This window comes from Penicillium psychrosexuale (assembly GCF_028828465.1).
Source record: "Penicillium psychrosexuale strain IBT 29551 chromosome Unknown utg000004l, whole genome shotgun sequence".
In the NCBI taxonomy this organism is placed as follows: Eukaryota; Fungi; Ascomycota; class Eurotiomycetes; order Eurotiales; family Aspergillaceae; genus Penicillium; species Penicillium psychrosexuale.
Window position 1 is genome coordinate 2,778,067 of NW_026643189.1, and position 17,136 is coordinate 2,795,202.

Here is a 17,136-nt window from a genome sequence, read left to right on the forward strand (position 1 = left end):
TCGAGATGACTCAGCATTGGCGCAGCTCCCGAGGTGGGGAACAACTTAACAAGTGGATCGGGTTGAATTTGACTACAGCATGTACATCTATGGATGTAATCTATCCAAACAAGTCCACATGGTTAGATTATGCGCCAAGATTCTCAAAGGCTCGCAACTCCCTCGATGCCAGCACAGATGAAGCGGAGGGCCTATTAACCGGATCGGGTACCAACATGAAACGAAGAAGATCTCTCAGCTGGTCCGATATCTCCAACGTTTTTGTCTCCTCGTCAAAAGATAAGATTTCTTGTAGTTTTGGCTCGGTTTCAGTCATAGACTGGGCACAATTCACTACTGCTTTAACGAAGTGGCCATCGACCTCATCAGGTGTCGGAATATCCCACTCGGGAAAGAGCCGCTTAATCTTCACTATAGACCAAGCCTCGTTCAGGAAAGGATGATAGCTACCCCACATGCCTAACACGCCCGGTTTGATCCAGCAAAGCAACATCGCAGCAACTGCCCAGACCTACGATGGCTCTGCACATGCTTGGCCAAGGTAGACTTCAGGGGCTCGCATGGCATATGGCTGGGCGTGGCGTAGGTGGCCAACCGGGACCACTATAAGTGTGTGATATTAGTGAAAGCGTATTTCGTCTATTAGTATTTGCTTACCGAGCCCCAAATCTCCCACTTTAGCGGTGATACGGTCAGAACCGATGCCAGAAAGCAGAATATTAGCAGGCTTATAGTCTAGGGTAGTTAGTATATGCTAACTATTTCAACGTTCCAAGGTTAATAATAGGGACTTTACCAGTATTCACATATTTGGAGTCCTCCAGAACGACACAGCTAGTCAGTGCTGCTCTTTGAACAGAAACAACAAGCGAATGAGTGCCCATATCATTAGGCTGGTATTTCAACTCTGCAAGAGTGGTATCCAGCCATTCTAAGGCGATGGTACTATCGTCGATCACGTCGTACATCTTCCGGAAGTACTGACTAGAAGAGACACCAGGAAGATGATAAGCATGACGTTCGCGTTCCAGATTCAGTATGGCAGTTGCATCGTCAGGTAAAGCCCCTTTGATAAAAGCCCTATGCAGCCAAGTTAGCCTTTAAGTCTAGTTATTATATCTTTATATGATAAATGAACCATTTGGGAGCCTTGGAAATGTTATGATGATTCTCATGTGGAACGACCTCGGCTTTGAAGACATTAGAGATATGTGTGCTATCCCCCTTAACGTGGTTGTGGTTGAGAATGCGGTAGTTCCAGTGGGTACCTTGAAGAATACTCCCAGGTGCGAGTGACGACATGGCTCGAATCAAAGGATTTTTTGCAGTCAGTGGAGCGAGACGGATGAGGTACATTGTGAAAGGTTATATAATGACGAGTGTTCATATGCGTGGAAGAGGAGAAGCCTGAAGGATTGGATGATTCTTGCCGGCACCAACCCCTTGTAGCTGCGTGGCTGTGTCAGCTGAGATTTGAATCTTGAATCTCCTATCTATGGCACGTCCTACACTTGATCTCTGTTTGGATACCTTGAATCTGATATATTCTATGTTCGCTACCATTCACTTCTCACAGGACGGCATGCGTCAAGGAAACGTCACAGTTCGATTTGAGGGCTCACCCTACTTAAAGACCAATAGATGATAATGACTCTAGCAAATTTTGTGAAACTGCCTCTGTAGTTACAGCTACAAGCGATTCATTTAACAAGTCTGAGGCACTGGTCGCCTCCGAATATCTCCACAATATGCCTCCTTCGTGTTCCATTCGCAATATCAAACGGCCGAATTAGATCACACGACGATGAAGTGATGGACTGACAGATCTGGTAGAGCTCTCACTGGGCTCATCGCCCAAAATCTCAGCTGACAGGGCCTCTCTTGCTGACGGGGCCCTTTTATGCTAGGCTATGTAGCATTGGAGGGCTTTACAAGGTATCTTATTTTGGTCGAACCGATTGCATAGAATTGCCACTCCGGCTGCCATGGCCAGATTAGCAAGTGCGTCTCGACCTCTGTGGCTCTTTCCGCAACTACGTCGTTGCCTTACGGCGTCAGTGCGTGCCTTCCAATAACGAACTTGCCGCCTGGCGCGCTGATGTCGACGATGATAGCCACGGCATTATCCGGCGCACCGATAGTGTTGAGCATGTTCCTTTGCTCACTCAAAATAGTGCACCCATCATGCTTCAGCTGTGCTAAGTTAGTGATTGAAGGGACACGGGCGGAAAGACCTACATGCCTGGGTCTTGCTGAACTCGATAAGTTCGTCGGCTGTCGCGGATTTCTTGATCTCGATCGGGATAGACATCATACAGAGCAAGAGCAGGCAATGTAGTAGAAAGCAGAGCTGTGGGGGGTAATGACTTGACCGTGTAGCTGAACCCTTTGGAATAGATGCCCAGCCCACTCGGACGTGCGTGCCCAATGAATGACTGACTAACCACCAGGTACCACCAGGGCCCCAGGGCTAGATACCTTACATAGGTAGGTACCTTACAGGTTCTATGGGGACGCTTTACTATATATATATATATGTATGGATCGGGGGACTTGGACGCTTTCGAGATGATTCGGCATCATCCGGATCCCAGAATAGTGGATCGGCTTGGGTTCAACTACATTATTTATACCTCTTTGGATACAAAAAGACTAGTTGTCTACAGCTAAACAAAGTTCTCTACGGACAAACTGAAGCCCCTCCCGAGGTCGCTTTCGTTCGTTGACATAAGAGGAGCTAACCAGAGGAGATATATATAGGCATCTGCGCAGATCTCTATGGTCCTGATTGGTACACAGTACTATGGGGCAGACACATGCACTGGCTCAGTCCAGCCCCTGTCCCTGAGACTTTGTCATCTGCAGGAATGCGGAATATCCACGACATAGGGCTACACATTAACGAGGCCCAGAGGACTTTATCTGATACTTGAATTACTTATACTACACCAACCCCTTTTCGATCCCTATTACTGTTCTCAATTCGACTCATTTGCAATTGGCTTGTTTCTTTTCCCACATTCAACGGCTACAATGTCGTTCGGTTTCTCAATTGGAGATATTGTACTCTGCAGCCAAATTACCTGTCGGTTACTTACAGCCGCAACCTCAGGTCAAAAGAATGCACCACGCGATTTACAAGAACTTGGAGATGTTCTGTTCGCCTTGAATTGCTCCCTGAGCCAGTTGCAAAGAGCCGCTATGGTTATCTTGTCCAGAAACTCTAATACTTCGGACCATGGCGCCACCGATCTATCTCAACAATTAGGGTTAGTGGTACGCTCGTGCCTCCAAACCTTAGAACATCTCGAAAGCGCCACAGAAAAGTATCGAGCAACAGTGACCACGCCTTCGGTAGGATCGCCTGATGGACATGGATTCAATTTCTTGCACTCTCGACGATTGATTGTTCAAGTCAAAACACAATGGCGGCGCATCATGTGGCATCTCAGATGCGAATCCTTGAGCCGATATCGACAGAAGCTCGAGTCGCAACTTGATGCGATCAATCTTCTCTTGAAAACCCTCATATAGTACGTCTTACAATGCAATCCATATCTGAATCTCTTGTCGCTGATACATTCCAGGTCCGCGACCGATCATATCGAACAAGGCGATGATTGATAACTAGTTGATCATGTACAATTCAATTTATACAACCAAGCCAAGCATTTTGAAGATGTTCCTCGAGCTACAAGGTGGCTAATTGCCAGATTTCAACCTTCTTCTAATATATCATAACCACAATACGTGGCATATTTAAATGTATATGTATTGCTAAACAAGCTTAACAAAAATAAACCCATCTGCCGCCCAAAAAAAACCAAGCCCACGCTTCTCATTATTCGTAAAATAGTAAAGACAACGATAGGGAGGGGAAACCAAGAAAGAAGGCATAACAAAAGAGCAAGGAAAAGAAAGATAACAGTCCCACGGAATCCCCGGCTGAGATACAAGCGAAAAGAAGACCGCTCAAGTCCGACAAATGTACGGAATGAATAAACCCCGGAAACAGGCGGCCAACTATCGATACTCAACGACAAGACGTTTCCAAGTGCGCACACCCCCGGCATCCTCGTCGCACATTTGCTGAGTTGATTCAACGCGTGTTTGCACCTCGCAGTCAGGCGAGGAAGCCATCGAAGATGCAGCACTTCCACTTTGCTGCTCTCGGGCCCGTGCAGCGAGGGCTCCACTGCTTGGCAGGAGGCTTGTACGGGATAAAGGTTGCAGGATATCGCATGCCGATGGGTGCGAGCCCGGTGAGAGGATGTTTCCTTTTTCCATGGCAGTAGATTGGAGCCAGACGTCTTGATTTTTTTCTTTGAGTCTAGATGTAGAGATTATGTGTGCTTGTCTCATACGACGATATTTGATATATCGGTGGAGGAGGATGAGAGTGAGAAGTGAAAAGCTGACCAGGCTGGTCACTGGTAGAAACCACTTTGTGGTCAAATGCAGGAGATCACAAGATAGGTAGTTGTATCCTTGTTCCACGGCATTCATGACGAGGTGTTGGGTGGTTGGATAGCGTCCACCACTCGCGAAGAATATGTTGAAACTGCCTCCCCTGTGGAATGGGGAAACAGCTCAACTTAAAACTGCGTGTGTGGGAAAGTAAATCTAGATGGCCAGGGTTTGGAAGATTTTAGCGAGTCAAAGATACCAGTGTCGAGTCGAGACTATACGCGGAGTTGGCGGGGAGGCGAGTGGAAGGAACTAGTGGGATGGAGTGCAGGGGTGGGCTTTTTAGGTGATATATAAAGAGCTAGAGGTTAAGTATTATGGAGTTGTAGACCCAATTTAGACTATAGTGGGGGAAAGATCGAAGGTGATCACCACTGAAGCATACCGGGATATGGTTTCTCTGCCATACATCTGACGGAAGAAAACCGAGACCGAATGCCGATATTTTTAACGTGGCAAATCAGAATTAGTCGACAGGTCGCAAAGTCAAAGTCAAAATCCAATTTACAACACAGAACGAACAGGATCTCTTTGCCGTACAACATCGTGACTGACAAGTACAACATATACCCCAAAATGTGGATAAATATGGCCCAGCCAGCCCTGTCTCCACTCAGCTTACCTTCTAAACGCCACCGGTTTAACATTTTTTCTGTTCATGACGGAGGAATATGTCTATCTTCTTCTTAGGACCCTGAATTCTAGAATATTTGACCTATTAATGCACGCGGAGAGAAACATGTCGATCATGACAAATGTACGGAGTAGTATGTACGAAGTACTCCGCCATACGCCTCTTGGAGATCGCCTTTGTCTTTGGCTTTCAGCTGGCGCCTGCATGGGTCCCCCGCGCTAAGCCATTTCATACATCGAATCACACCGCGAGATGCCCTACTCGGCTATTTTAGTGGGCTACGCGAACCCATGCGAACAATCATTCATCTACTTTTCCCTCCCCCTTTGGCCCCATCTTCTGCCAGTGTGCACTGTCCATATAGGGGTTGGTCTGACTGGCTCGGCTGTTATACCCTGCCAATCACCGAAGGACACACGAAATTAGAAGTATGGTGCACATACTCTATATTGTGCCGAGGCATCTCTTATACCTACTCACTGGATTCATTCCTGGAAAAAAGGAAAAACGCTAGGATATATAAATTGTAATATAAACAAAGTTTAGAGTTTCGCAGCGACACTCTTCAGCTCCTCCTTGGCTTGCTCGCGGAGTTTCATGCGAAGAATCTTGCCTGATGGATTCTTAGGTATCGCATCGAGAAATACGATTCCGCCGGTAATCCGCTTAAACGGGGAAACCTTGTTATCCAGGAAATGCGCGATGTCGTTCGAAGTGGCGGATTGGCCCGGTTTAAGAACCACATATGCGCGAGGGCGCTCATCGCTTTCGCTAAACAGGATCAGAAGCGAAGAAAAAAAAAAGATCCATAAAAAAAGTCGGACTTACACGATAACACCGATCACCGCGACGTCTGATATCGCCGGATGTTCAAGTAGAAGAGCCTCTAATTCGGCGGGCGCCACCTGGTTGCCTTTGACTTTGATTAATTCCTGTTCGTATTAGTTTCTTTCTTCTTTCTTCTTGTAAACAAAAAACTCACCTTCATTCGATCTACAACATGAATTTTGCCATCGTCATCCACAAAGGCAATATCGCCCGTCCGGAGCCAGCCATCCGCAGTCTTCGTCTCTTTAGTGGCCTTCTCGTTGCGCCAGTAGCCTTTCATGACATTGGGAGCGCGAACCCACAACTCGCCACGCGAGTTTCGCTTTTTCACCTCGGCTCCATCAAGCGATATGATCTTCGCCTCACAATTGGCATTGAGCTCACCGACAGACGCAGATGTACTAATCTCGGAAGGGTCCCAACCCGTAACCGAGCAAGTCGCCCTATACAGAAGCAGATCAGTTTAGTTTCTAAGAATCGGCTAGCAAAACAACAAACTCACTCAGTCATTCCCCATCCCTGTTTAATATTAATCTTCCCGGGAGGCCACAACCTCTCAACCTCCTCACAAACCTCCCTCCCCAACGGCGCAGCACCACTCCCAACCAACTCAACACTACTCAAATCAAACCCCTTAACAGCCGGATGTTTCGCTAACATAACAACAACCGGCGGCACGAGGATAAGATCCGTAATTCGGAATTTCTGCGTATACTCTAACATCTTGACAAAGTCAAACTTGGACATGATATACACCGGCGTGGCACGGTACAGCGCCGCCGCAATGAAGATATTCTGCGCCATCGCGTGGTACATCGGCAGGAAGCATAGCCAGCGGGAACGCGCAAGACGGGCCTCGTAGTCCGGACGCAGGCTTGCCGTGTGACAGTATTGGATCATATTAGCGACGTAGTTCTTGTGCGAGATCTCGACGCCCTTGGGGCGGCCGGTTGTGCCGCTGGAGTAGTTGAGTGCTAGTGTGCGGGACGACAGGGTCGGTGTGTTAAGTTCGTCCCAGATGAAGGCGCGGCCTTCTTCTTCCGAGGCGAGGAGGTCGCTCCAGTATGCGCAGCCCTTTTGCGGGTTTGTCACGCCGTTGTAGATGGAGCTGTCATAGGCGAAGATGCGGCTTTGGGGGAGATTGGCTTGCTTGGCAGCTTCTATGCCTGTTTCCAGACTGCTGCTAGCACAGATTAGGTAGATGGCGCCGCTGTCGCGGAGTTGGTAGGCTAGTTCGCGGGCTACGTAGCTTGGATTCGCGCCGGTGAAGATTCCTCCCGCCATTATCACGCCTAGGAATACTACGGGGAAGAAGAGGTCGTTGCCGGAGAAGAGGAGGATGCGGTCTCCTGGTTGGAGTCCTGATTTGCGTAGTCCGGCGGCGAACCGCTGGCTCCAGAGACGGAGATCATAGGTGGTGAGATAGTGGGTTTCTGGACGGGCAGCTTCGAAATAGCACTTGTGTGTCTTGGAAAGAGGCGCCGTTGGGGATTTAAGGAGAAGAGAGGCTAAATGGATGTCTGGGATGTCAATCGTCCAGCGGGATTTATACGGCATGTTGGTTATGCTAATGTTATCGATATATGGAGAGAAAGATAACGGCGAGGGGGTCGTATAAATAAGGAGTAGAACGTTAAATCCTGCATCCTTCGCAGTTAATCTCCCCGCATTATCGGTTATGCTATACATATAGGGTTTGCGGGGAACCTGACTAGCCCGAGCCTCGGTTTTCACGCTGTACGGAGTAATAGATCAGTCATGGGACTAGCGTACTAAGCTCGTAGTGAATAGAAACCATGCGGTTCTTTCTAAATCCCATTAACATAAGGCAAAAGTCAGGTATTTGACTCTGGCCGCTAGTTAACCAACTATACCCCTTCGCACCTACCTCCATAGTCGTAACTTCCTGCCACCACAGCAGCAAAAGTGGAAGGAACGAGTGTAGAAAAGTACATGGAAACATCCTACACGAATATAGCCTGCACTATTGAAAATGCCAGTTGCTGCCTATCAAAGGTTATACGCCGCCCTTTCCGCCATCTACCCAAAGATATTTAGAAAGAATAGAACGCAAAGGACTGCCAAAGAAAGACTCCCATCGAGCAAACTGGATCATGTCGCTCTCAGCCACATGAGGTTGGCTATTCTTGCATTCATCAACCGAAAAACATCCACTCTACAAGGCTACTAGGTCTCCACACACGAAGCTAATGTACGCTCTTAGGCCTATATAGATCGGTTCACGTTATTAAGTACCACCGATAATATTCCCCTTCTCTACGGCTATCCTCCAAATTCAAACCCAACCCCTGCGATGTTACCGCTAAGCAGCTTTGCCGAATGGCGTCGGCTATGTCTTCGGGTAATATCATGTGCATGAGAACCGGGGAGGAGGGATGTGACCTCGTTAGCTCATCCGCCAAGATCTGCAAGCAAGAGACCAATTAGGATCAAGCCAACTTGGTTTCCCCAAATTAGGCGTCCTGTCCTGCATGTGATAGTCCACTCCAAAAATAGAAACCAAAGGAATGAAGGATTGGGATAATGCAATTGTTTGAAACTTGAGCTTCATGCAAGAAATAATTCATTTACTACACCCCGCCAACCCAGAATACATGGGAAAAAAAAGAAGAGACAAATAGCAAAAAGGCTATAAAGAACATATTCATGAATCCTCCCCACTCAAACACGTAACTGTTGCCTTCAGCTCACTAACAAGCTTCTCCTCTAATCGGTTCTGTGACTCAGAAGTCGGGTCGACAGGCTTCTGTCGGGACCATTCCAGCTCCTTTTCATTGGTCGCGACAATGCGTGCACGCAGAGCAGCGCGGCGACCGAGCAGTTCCTCAATATCTTCCTTGACCTGCACCCTATCCCATTTGAGATCTTGGATGGCCTGTGCGTCAACTCCAGCACTGGCACCCGCCTCGCGGAACCGGTCCAGGATGAACGAAATCAGCGCAAGCGAGTAGGCTTCCGAGACCATGTTGAGGCTAATCCACTTGGATGTCGGAACCGAGGAAATGGCCGTATGGCTGGAGAATGCCTCTGTCGCGCGGGTCAGGCGAGATTCAAACTGGTTCAGGAATGCTGCCACCTCCGGCGCGGCCCGCATCACACTGTAGAGCATGTTCAGACACAGAGGAAGGAATCCACCAGTCCAGATGGCATACAGTCGGGGAACAGGATCAAAGGGTCCGAATGCTTTCTTTTGGCAGAGAATGTTTGTAAGACGGCAGGTGGACAGTTTCATCAAGACAGCATCAACAGCAAGGTGCTCTGCGAGCATGGGCAGGGTTGACATTTTGACCAGAATCGAGATGCTGAGCTCGGCGTACACAGGGTCGCCTGCAACGGCCAATTGGTCGGCCCAGGAGAAGAGCGTCGTCGCATGACGAGCGGTGTCGTATTCCTCAATGTGGTACACGATGTGCTCATAGAGACGATCAGCGTTCTTCACTTGCAAGCATGTCTGCAGAATAGCAATGATAATGGCGAAATCTTTTGGCGTGCATTTCTCGGGCGCATCATGGAGATAAGTGGTGAGGGATTTGAAGCCCTGGGCCACTATTGTTTTCACGACTTCCACGATGACAGTCAGACCCGAAGAAACCTCAGCCCTCTTATTGATAGCTTCGGGGGCACTCCGGGAGGGGCCATCCAGGTGAAACTGAAGGGAAAGGAACAACACGTTCAGTAGGGACCGGAAGTAATCGGTATCATCATTGATCAAAGCGTCTTCATATGTCAGATGGCGGGATCGCAGTGCGTTCCAGGTAATCTCGAGCAGCTGGAAGACTTCGGCGCCTCTAGCATGTACCTCGACAAGCCGCTGGAGAAGTGCCTGGGCAAAGTCAACGCGCGCTTGTTGGATTCGCTCAAAGATGGCTTCGGGAGGGCCACTGCTAATATTGGCCTTCAAACAACTTTGCGCGACCAGTGCCATAGACTTTCGGACTTCGGTATCGGGCATGAAATCGGCACAATGCTCGATAGCGAAGAACTTCCAGCTATGGAGAAGGCTCTATTTGAGGTTAGTAAAGAAACTCATATGCAACGAAGGGAAGAAAACCTACCACCTGCGCCTCGACAAGAGACAGATTGATGTTGGCACGCTCAAACTCCTCGGCAAACCCACGGTTCTTGGTGCCAGCCCAGGCAAAGTCGTAGGACAGCAGTTTGTCTCCCATACTCATGTCGTAGTAGTAATCCCGTCCTAGATGACGAACTTCGAGCGGTGTCCTTTTGAAGTCCACAATTTTGCAGCCCGCGTATCGCATCTCAAAGTTCTTTTTCAAGTTGGCGTGCAATGAAGAATTGTAAGCCGAAACTTCAACTGCATCCTTGGCATACCACGAAACTAATGGAATCAAGGTCTTTATAAAGCTTCGGTCGCCCATTTCCTTTGCCGAGTGCAGGTAGACCGCGCACAGGTCCGCGACAACAGCTGCAATCCGCGTGGCATAGATTTGGTCCATCACTGGCAGAGAAGAAATCTTCAATTTTGAGACGTGGTTAATTATGCTGTTGAAGAACTGGGGGTGCTTGTTCAGGTGGGAAGTGGCCCATGGCCAATTTTCTTGGGCACGAGAGACAAACTCGAGCAACGCTAAGGCTACTTGCGGCTCTTGTTGATCAATATGAGACAATTTCTCAAGCGCCAGTTTCAGGAAAGGCACACTCCTCATGCTAAGCCCACTAGAAGTGGGTTCCTTCTTCAGAGTCTGCCGAGGGGATGACCCTGTGAGAATGAAAACTGCAAGCCACTGCTGACGCTTGCTAACAAATGTCGATAGCAGCTGCCATACTGCAAGAAGTAGAGGTCTGTCACACATCGGCTTGTCGAGTTGTGACAGTACATCAAGGAACAGACAGGACGACTCTGCCCCAAGATGGCCAACAAGGGAAGGTGGTTCATTATCCGGATTTGAAGCGGCACTTGAGATCAAAATCTCGAGAAGCGACACAACCGGCAATCTGTATGCATCATGTAGCGCGTAGAGTTTGACTAAGACCGGGCTGGCTTTGAACAATTGTTCCTCCAGAAGCGAGGCAGGTTGTTCTGCCAGTTGGGCTGCCTGTACAAGTTTGATGCAGAGCCGCAGTGTAGAGTTGACCTGATTTTCAAAGAGGATAAGATATCTGAGATGGAGTGTTGGGGGAGTCTGGAGACCCTCGGCGATCAACCGAAGAATTGGGTTGAAGGGCAGGTCGGCGGTTGACCGAGGGCGCAGCATATCCAGAATGTACGCCGCAGATGTAGAGAAGACGCCGGTCACTTTGGTTTCTAGTTTCGGGCTGTCATTGATTCCGAAGGCATAGTACAGAACACGTTCGAACGAAGTAGCAAGCATCGAGTTGATCTTGAGCCGTTGTTCTGGTAGGTTGAACCTCCAATTTCCACAGCTGTTGAAAATCTCCAGCATTGTGCGAATAAAGTTCAACATAATAGTTCTCATGACGTGAGATGGAATACCAGCACTCCAATCAGACGCGATAGATGATTTGCTTGTCACGCTGCCCGGGCTCTTTCGCAATACTGCTCGAGATGCCGCATCATCGATGACAGCGCCCACAAGGTCAACACAACTGAGGAGGAACGGATACTCGCCGGAAGGAACTTCCACTGCTGAAACGATTGCTGTCATGATGCCTCCCTTGCCATCGGACCCGATGAGACTGCTGCGACCAAGGAAAGGCCATACCCGACTGGGTAAAATCTTTATAAGTGCCTTGATAAAGCGCAGGCATGCCATGGTTACGTCCAAAGACTTGCCCAAGTCTCCTCGGGAGCCGATAGTCTGCAAATTGCGTTCAAAGATATCGAAGATCACAGAAATGATGTCACCCTGTTTGGACAGCCCATCACTAGCCATCTCTAGAATCCTTTTGCCGCTTGCATGGCCAGAACTTTGTGATTTAGAGTTGGCTATCAAGTCGGCCAAGAGAGCAATAATTTCCGCAGCAGTGTCATCAGTCCACTCAGACGAGTGCCCACCGGTCTCGCTCCATTCTTCAAGCCAGCTTCCTAGAAAGCTTAAGCAGGAGTATCGATGCTCCCACATGATAACCGCGGGTTTTGAATCGGAAATGACTTGACCAACGGTCAGCCGTGGAATTTCGGAAGAACCGCTGACGATTACAGCATTGCTTGGTTCCCTCTCGAAAACACGGTTCTGGATCGATGTTTCTAACATTGGGAGGGGTTGGAGCAGGGAAACAAAATCGGCGTTCTCGTCTTCTCGAATGGTGGCATAGCCCTGGAAAGCGGGTGGGACAATCTGTGTAAAGGATTCCATATTTTCCACCTCCTCAAGAATAGCCGGCAAGCCTTCTTCATTCAAAGAGTGCCCACTGACGAGAGCACGACAGAGCAGTAAAAATGGTGACGTTTCATAAGGGAAACGGGACCGTGCAATGCGAAAGATGCCATCCATCAAATTCTGATCCTTGGCGAATACAGACTTAGGATCGCTGGCAGGGCCTAGGGAATTTGAGTCTCTTGACAGCCCGTTGTCATCATCATTTAAGATAGCCAGGACTGACCCCACAATTTCGGGAGAGTAATCCAAGAACATAATAGCGACTCGGATAAGGTCGAGAAGTGATAACCGAACCCATCGGGTTGTCAGGCCATCATCGACGGCTGACATTGACCCGGTCTTACTAGCCAGGGCGATAACGGTGTTGAACGCCGATTCTTTCAGGAAATCAGATGTAAGAATGGGAATAGCATCTTCCGCCGTGCTTTGCGGAGTCCTAGCGCAGTCAAGCAATTGTTCATAATCTGAAGACACAGATGCTTGAGCTAGTGCCTCATTCTGTGTCTGCTCGTCGTAGGCGGCAGCCAAAGCATGGCTCAATTGACGCTCTCGGTTGGTTCTTCTGTCTTCTGCCAGCTCTTGGATGGTATACAAGATCAGGCCCCATGAAAAGGCTGCTGGATTCACGGTGTTCAAATCACCGCATGCAGTAAGGAAAATCTCATTGATTTGAGAGATTTTATCCTTGCAGCAGAAGTAAGGCTGGGGCGAGGATTGCATGTATTCCTCATTCTGAAGGAAAGAGATGGCGCGAGCGGGTTTCAAAAACGCCAATGTGGTAAGTGACACGAAAGCTTGAAGGGGCAACAACACTTCCACGGGTTGCTGACAAGGCTATAAGAAAAGGTTAACATTCCGAGAGCTCAAAATAGGCGACTGGCCACTTACCGCTTGAATTGTCCCCAGGAAGCTATAATCAGCCATGAGCTGGAGCCAGGACAATAGGAGGTCTGCACTTGGAAATTCCACCGATGCTTGAAGCTGGTGAAACATGATTTGCACGATATGAACAATCTCCTCCACGAGACTTGTTCTCCATATGTTCTCTAGTTCCTCACTGCTTTCTGCGGCACTGAGCCAGCCACCGTCTCCTTCCAAACTCGTTAACCGACGGCGTATCGAGCTGATGCATTCTTGAAGAAATCGGTCCAATCCATCACCAGTCGACTTGTCATGGAAAATTGTGGTCCCTACCTTCTGCAAAGCAAGTTTGCGATCATGACTGGCGGGGGCGGTCGAGTCGGCTGAGATACCATCGTGGAGGGACAGAGCAAGCAGCTTGCGGAGTGTCTTTACGACATGGGTTTCCTCGGAGAGATACACCTCGCGGAGTCGCAGGCGCCTCTTCTCCTCTTTTTCAAATGATTGACCACCGTCGCTTCTGGCTGTTTGGTTCAATAGGTTGGCGAAGCTGGGACCGGCTAGAGAGCCTCGAAGATTCTCGGTCCCAGCCGCACTCTGTAGACTGGTCGCTTCCTCGCTGGAAAAGCCGATTGTGAGACGCGCTGCCGGGCGGTTCTGCCATTCTAAGATAGCGATGCGAAGAGCAGAAATCTCGTCGATTCCGGCTTGCTTGCTTAACCATAGCGTGTCCGCCTTGATCTCCTTCAGGTCAAAAGAACTTTGGCTATTGGTCTCAACATGGATTGCGGCGGTTTTGGATTCGAATTCCGACTTGGATTTTGCGGAGGGGGGGGGGACGGTTTTAGGCCATCAGAGAGTAGGCGAATGGATTCGGAGTGTGAAAAGAAGACATCGATATTGCCTCCATCATTAGCATGACTTTCGGGATCAATGGCGTAGAGAAAAGCTCTTTTCCATGACCTACATTATATCAGCATATTAGCTTCCATGACGACAAATGATGAGAGTGGACATACAAGAGTTGAACGTCCCCGGAGAAGCACTTGTCCAGGGACGGGAAATAGGCCTCCGGGACGGGAGCCATGTTGGGCAATTAGATCATCATAGGGTAGAAAGGAAGAGCGAAACGAGGCGACACCAGGAAAGGTGACGAGAGAGCAAAGAAAAAGGTAGATGGCGAGCGTGGGAAGCTCTTGAATTGAGACGGAGCTTCAAAAGAATATTATTCACCGCGACTGGGTCAACAATCAGGTGCCCTATCTGATCTTATTGCCGGGCGGTGAGTGGCAAGTAAGCCGGGACATTCTTTTTGACTCACTTCCGTCCAACTGGATAATTCGCAAACATTTGATTCGGTTTTAGGTGTCTGAGATCCGGAGCTTGCAGAATACCGATTCTCAAATTCTCCCAATCCTTTCCCCCGGGTCTCCTACAACAATCCGTGGTCATGGCGGACCTGGTTGACCACTCCCCCCACCATGCCACCAAAGCGGCCAAATTGGCCAGCGCATCCAACGTGATTTTGATTGACAACTACGACTCATTTACCTGGAATGTCTACCAGTACCTGGTTCTTGAAGGTGCTACCGTCACAGTATACCGCAATGACGAAGTCACTGTTGAGGACTTGGCTGCAAAGAAGCCTACTCAGCTGGTTATCAGTCCTGGCCCGGGCCACCCCGAGACCGATGCAGGAATCAGTAACGCCGCAATCCAATATTTCGGCGGAAAGATTCCGATATTTGGTGTGTGCATGGGCCAACAATGTATGATCACCTCGTTTGGTGGTAAGGTGGATGTGACCGGCGAAATTCTGCACGGAAAAACATCGGAGTTGAAGCATGACTCTAAAGGTGTCTACCAGGGATTGCCAACCTCGCTCCAGGTCACTCGATACCATTCGCTTGCCGGAACACAGTCGACTATCCCAGATTGCTTGGAGGTGACCTCGCGAGTTGAGCTGGGGGACGGTAGTGGCAAGAACATCATTATGGGTATTAGACACAAGGAGTTCGCAGTGGAAGGTGTTCAGTTCCACCCTGAGAGTATTTTGACGGAATACGGGCGCAAGATGTTCCGAAACTTCTTAGAGCTCACCACTGGGACCTGGGATAACAAGCAGGGAGCAGCCGCCGCCGCACCAGTAGACAAGAAGCTATCCATTTTGGATAAGATTTACGCTCATCGCAAAATTGCTGTTGACGAGCAGAAGAAAATTCCGGCTCTGCGGCCAGAGGCTCTTCAAGCCGCGTATGATCTGAACATTGCGCCTCCTCAGCTGTCATTCCCTGCGCGCCTGAGACAGTCAGACTATCCTCTTTCACTTATGGCAGAGATCAAGCGTGCATCACCCTCAAAGGGCATCATCTCGGCTGATGTATGTGCCCCTGCTCAAGCACGGGAGTACGCCAAAGCTGGCGCTAGCGTCATTTCTGTCCTCACAGAGCCGGAGTGGTTCAAGGGCACCATAGATGACCTGCGGGCTGTTCGCCAGAGCCTGGAGGGACTCACCAACCGACCAGCTGTCCTCCGAAAGGAGTTCGTTTTTGACGAGTATCAAATCCTGGAGGCGCGTTTGGCTGGAGCTGATACAGTTCTACTCATTGTGAAGATGCTGGACATTGAGCTGTTGACTAGACTGTACCATTACTCACGCAGTCTCGGCATGGAGCCCCTGGTCGAAGTCAACACCCCCGAAGAGATGAAGATTGCAGTTGACCTGGGGTCTGAAGTCATCGGTGTCAACAACCGGGACCTGACAAGCTTCGAGGTCGATCTCGGAACTACCAGTCGCCTAATGGATCAAGTGCCTGAGAGCACAATTGTGTGTGCCCTTAGTGGAATCTCGGGGCCCCAGGATGTGGAGGCTTATAAGAAAGAAGGTGTTAAGGCCATTCTTGTTGGAGAGGCTCTTATGAGGGCACCTGATACCTCCGCCTTTGTGGCACAGCTTCTCGGCGGCTCCAATCGAAAATCTGCTGGTGCTACACCAAGTTCCCCGTTGGTGAAAATATGTGGAACTCGGACTGAAGAAGGAGCTCTGGCTGCTATCCAAGCTGGTGCAGATTTGATTGGCATTATCATGGTTCAGGGGCGCTCACGACTTGTCCCAGATGATGTGGCCCTCGGCATTTCCCGGGTGGTTAAGTCGACCCCTCGTCCGGCCAATACATTGCAGCAGTCGTCGAACGCTACACCATTGGAATGGTTTGATCACTCTACTAATATCTTGCGTCACCCTTCTCGTGCTTTGCTCGTGGGCGTGTTCATGAATCAGCCGTTGTCATATGTCATTTCTCAACAACAAAAGTTGGATCTCGATGTTGTGCAACTGCATGGGTCTGAGCCATTGGAATGGTCTAGTTTGATTCCAGTTCCTGTCATTCGCAAGTTTGCTCCTGGTGACATTGGCATTGCTCGCAGAGCATACCACACTCTTCCATTACTGGACTCTGGTGCCGGAGGCTCTGGCGAGCTTCTCGAGGAGAGCGGGGTCAAAAAGGTCCTCGATAGTGACGATGGATTGAGGGTAATCCTGGCTGGAGGGCTAAACCCGGACAACGTGGTCGACACGGTGAAAAAGCTGGGCCAGTCGGGCCACAAAGTGGTCGGATTGGATGTCAGCTCAGGTGTAGAGACAAACGGCGCTCAAGATTTGGAGAAAATTCGAGCATTTGTCAAGTCTGCCAAAAGCATTCGGCAATGAACTGGTTAGGAACGTGTATTACACTACTTAGGATGACTTCTTATCTCATTCCATTTCGGGGTTGCATATCCGATAATGAACAATATCCATAGCAATCAAACTTACCTTATGATTTCTTTCTTTCTAGGATCACTTTACTTTGACTTGTTTGATCAAGGCTATACTGGATATCCAACAGGAATGAATTTTGATCCTTTCTTGGAGTAGATCTGCGTCTTAAATTGCCTTCGAAATCCCATTTTATACTTTCTCATCACTTTCACCTTCTAGAAATCATCATGCTTAGTGCATTCCATATCAACATTGCAAAAGCA

General features: G+C 49.1%; 6 protein-coding genes across 6 annotated transcripts; 1 reads left to right on the forward strand and 5 right to left on the reverse strand.

Moving 5' to 3' along the window:
* Positions 1 to 127: 127 nt before the first annotated feature.
* Positions 128 to 1,356, reverse strand: N7518_006878 (uncharacterized protein; the record flags this gene model as incomplete). Its single annotated transcript, XM_057187805.1, has 5 exons — positions 128 to 446; positions 516 to 603; positions 658 to 735; positions 797 to 1,080; positions 1,139 to 1,356. 5 exons carry the CDS (start codon positions 1,354 to 1,356, stop codon positions 128 to 130), a joined length of 987 nt encoding a protein of 328 aa, XP_057039508.1.
* A 690-nt stretch (positions 1,357 to 2,046) lies between these two features.
* On the reverse strand, positions 2,047 to 2,311 carry N7518_006879 (uncharacterized protein; the record flags this gene model as incomplete). The annotated part of the gene is made up of 2 exons (XM_057187806.1): positions 2,047 to 2,198; positions 2,239 to 2,311. 2 exons carry the CDS (start codon positions 2,309 to 2,311, stop codon positions 2,047 to 2,049), a joined length of 225 nt encoding a protein of 74 aa, XP_057039509.1.
* Positions 2,312 to 4,023: 1,712 nt separating this feature from the next.
* Positions 4,024 to 4,287, reverse strand: N7518_006880 (uncharacterized protein; the record flags this gene model as incomplete). Its single annotated transcript, XM_057187807.1, has 1 exon — positions 4,024 to 4,287. One exon carries the CDS (start codon positions 4,285 to 4,287, stop codon positions 4,024 to 4,026), a length of 264 nt encoding a protein of 87 aa, XP_057039510.1.
* A 1,356-nt stretch (positions 4,288 to 5,643) lies between these two features.
* Positions 5,644 to 7,486, reverse strand: N7518_006881 (acyl--CoA ligase; the record flags this gene model as incomplete). The annotated part of the gene is made up of 4 exons (XM_057187808.1): positions 5,644 to 5,872; positions 5,930 to 6,033; positions 6,084 to 6,372; positions 6,432 to 7,486. 4 exons carry the CDS (start codon positions 7,484 to 7,486, stop codon positions 5,644 to 5,646), a joined length of 1,677 nt encoding a protein of 558 aa, XP_057039511.1.
* Positions 7,487 to 8,594: 1,108 nt separating this feature from the next.
* On the reverse strand, positions 8,595 to 14,200 carry N7518_006882 (nucleoporin; the record flags this gene model as incomplete). Its single annotated transcript, XM_057187809.1, has 5 exons — positions 8,595 to 9,953; positions 10,006 to 13,086; positions 13,141 to 13,926; positions 14,007 to 14,076; positions 14,133 to 14,200. The coding sequence occupies 5 exons, from the start codon at positions 14,198 to 14,200 to the stop codon at positions 8,595 to 8,597; spliced, it is 5,364 nt and encodes a 1,787-aa protein (XP_057039512.1).
* Positions 14,201 to 14,563: 363 nt separating this feature from the next.
* N7518_006883 (bifunctional anthranilate synthase/indole-3-glycerol-phosphate synthase) lies at positions 14,564 to 16,822 on the forward strand (the record flags this gene model as incomplete). Its single annotated transcript, XM_057187810.1, has 1 exon — positions 14,564 to 16,822. One exon carries the CDS (start codon positions 14,564 to 14,566, stop codon positions 16,820 to 16,822), a length of 2,259 nt encoding a protein of 752 aa, XP_057039513.1.
* Positions 16,823 to 17,136: the final 314 nt, after the last annotated feature.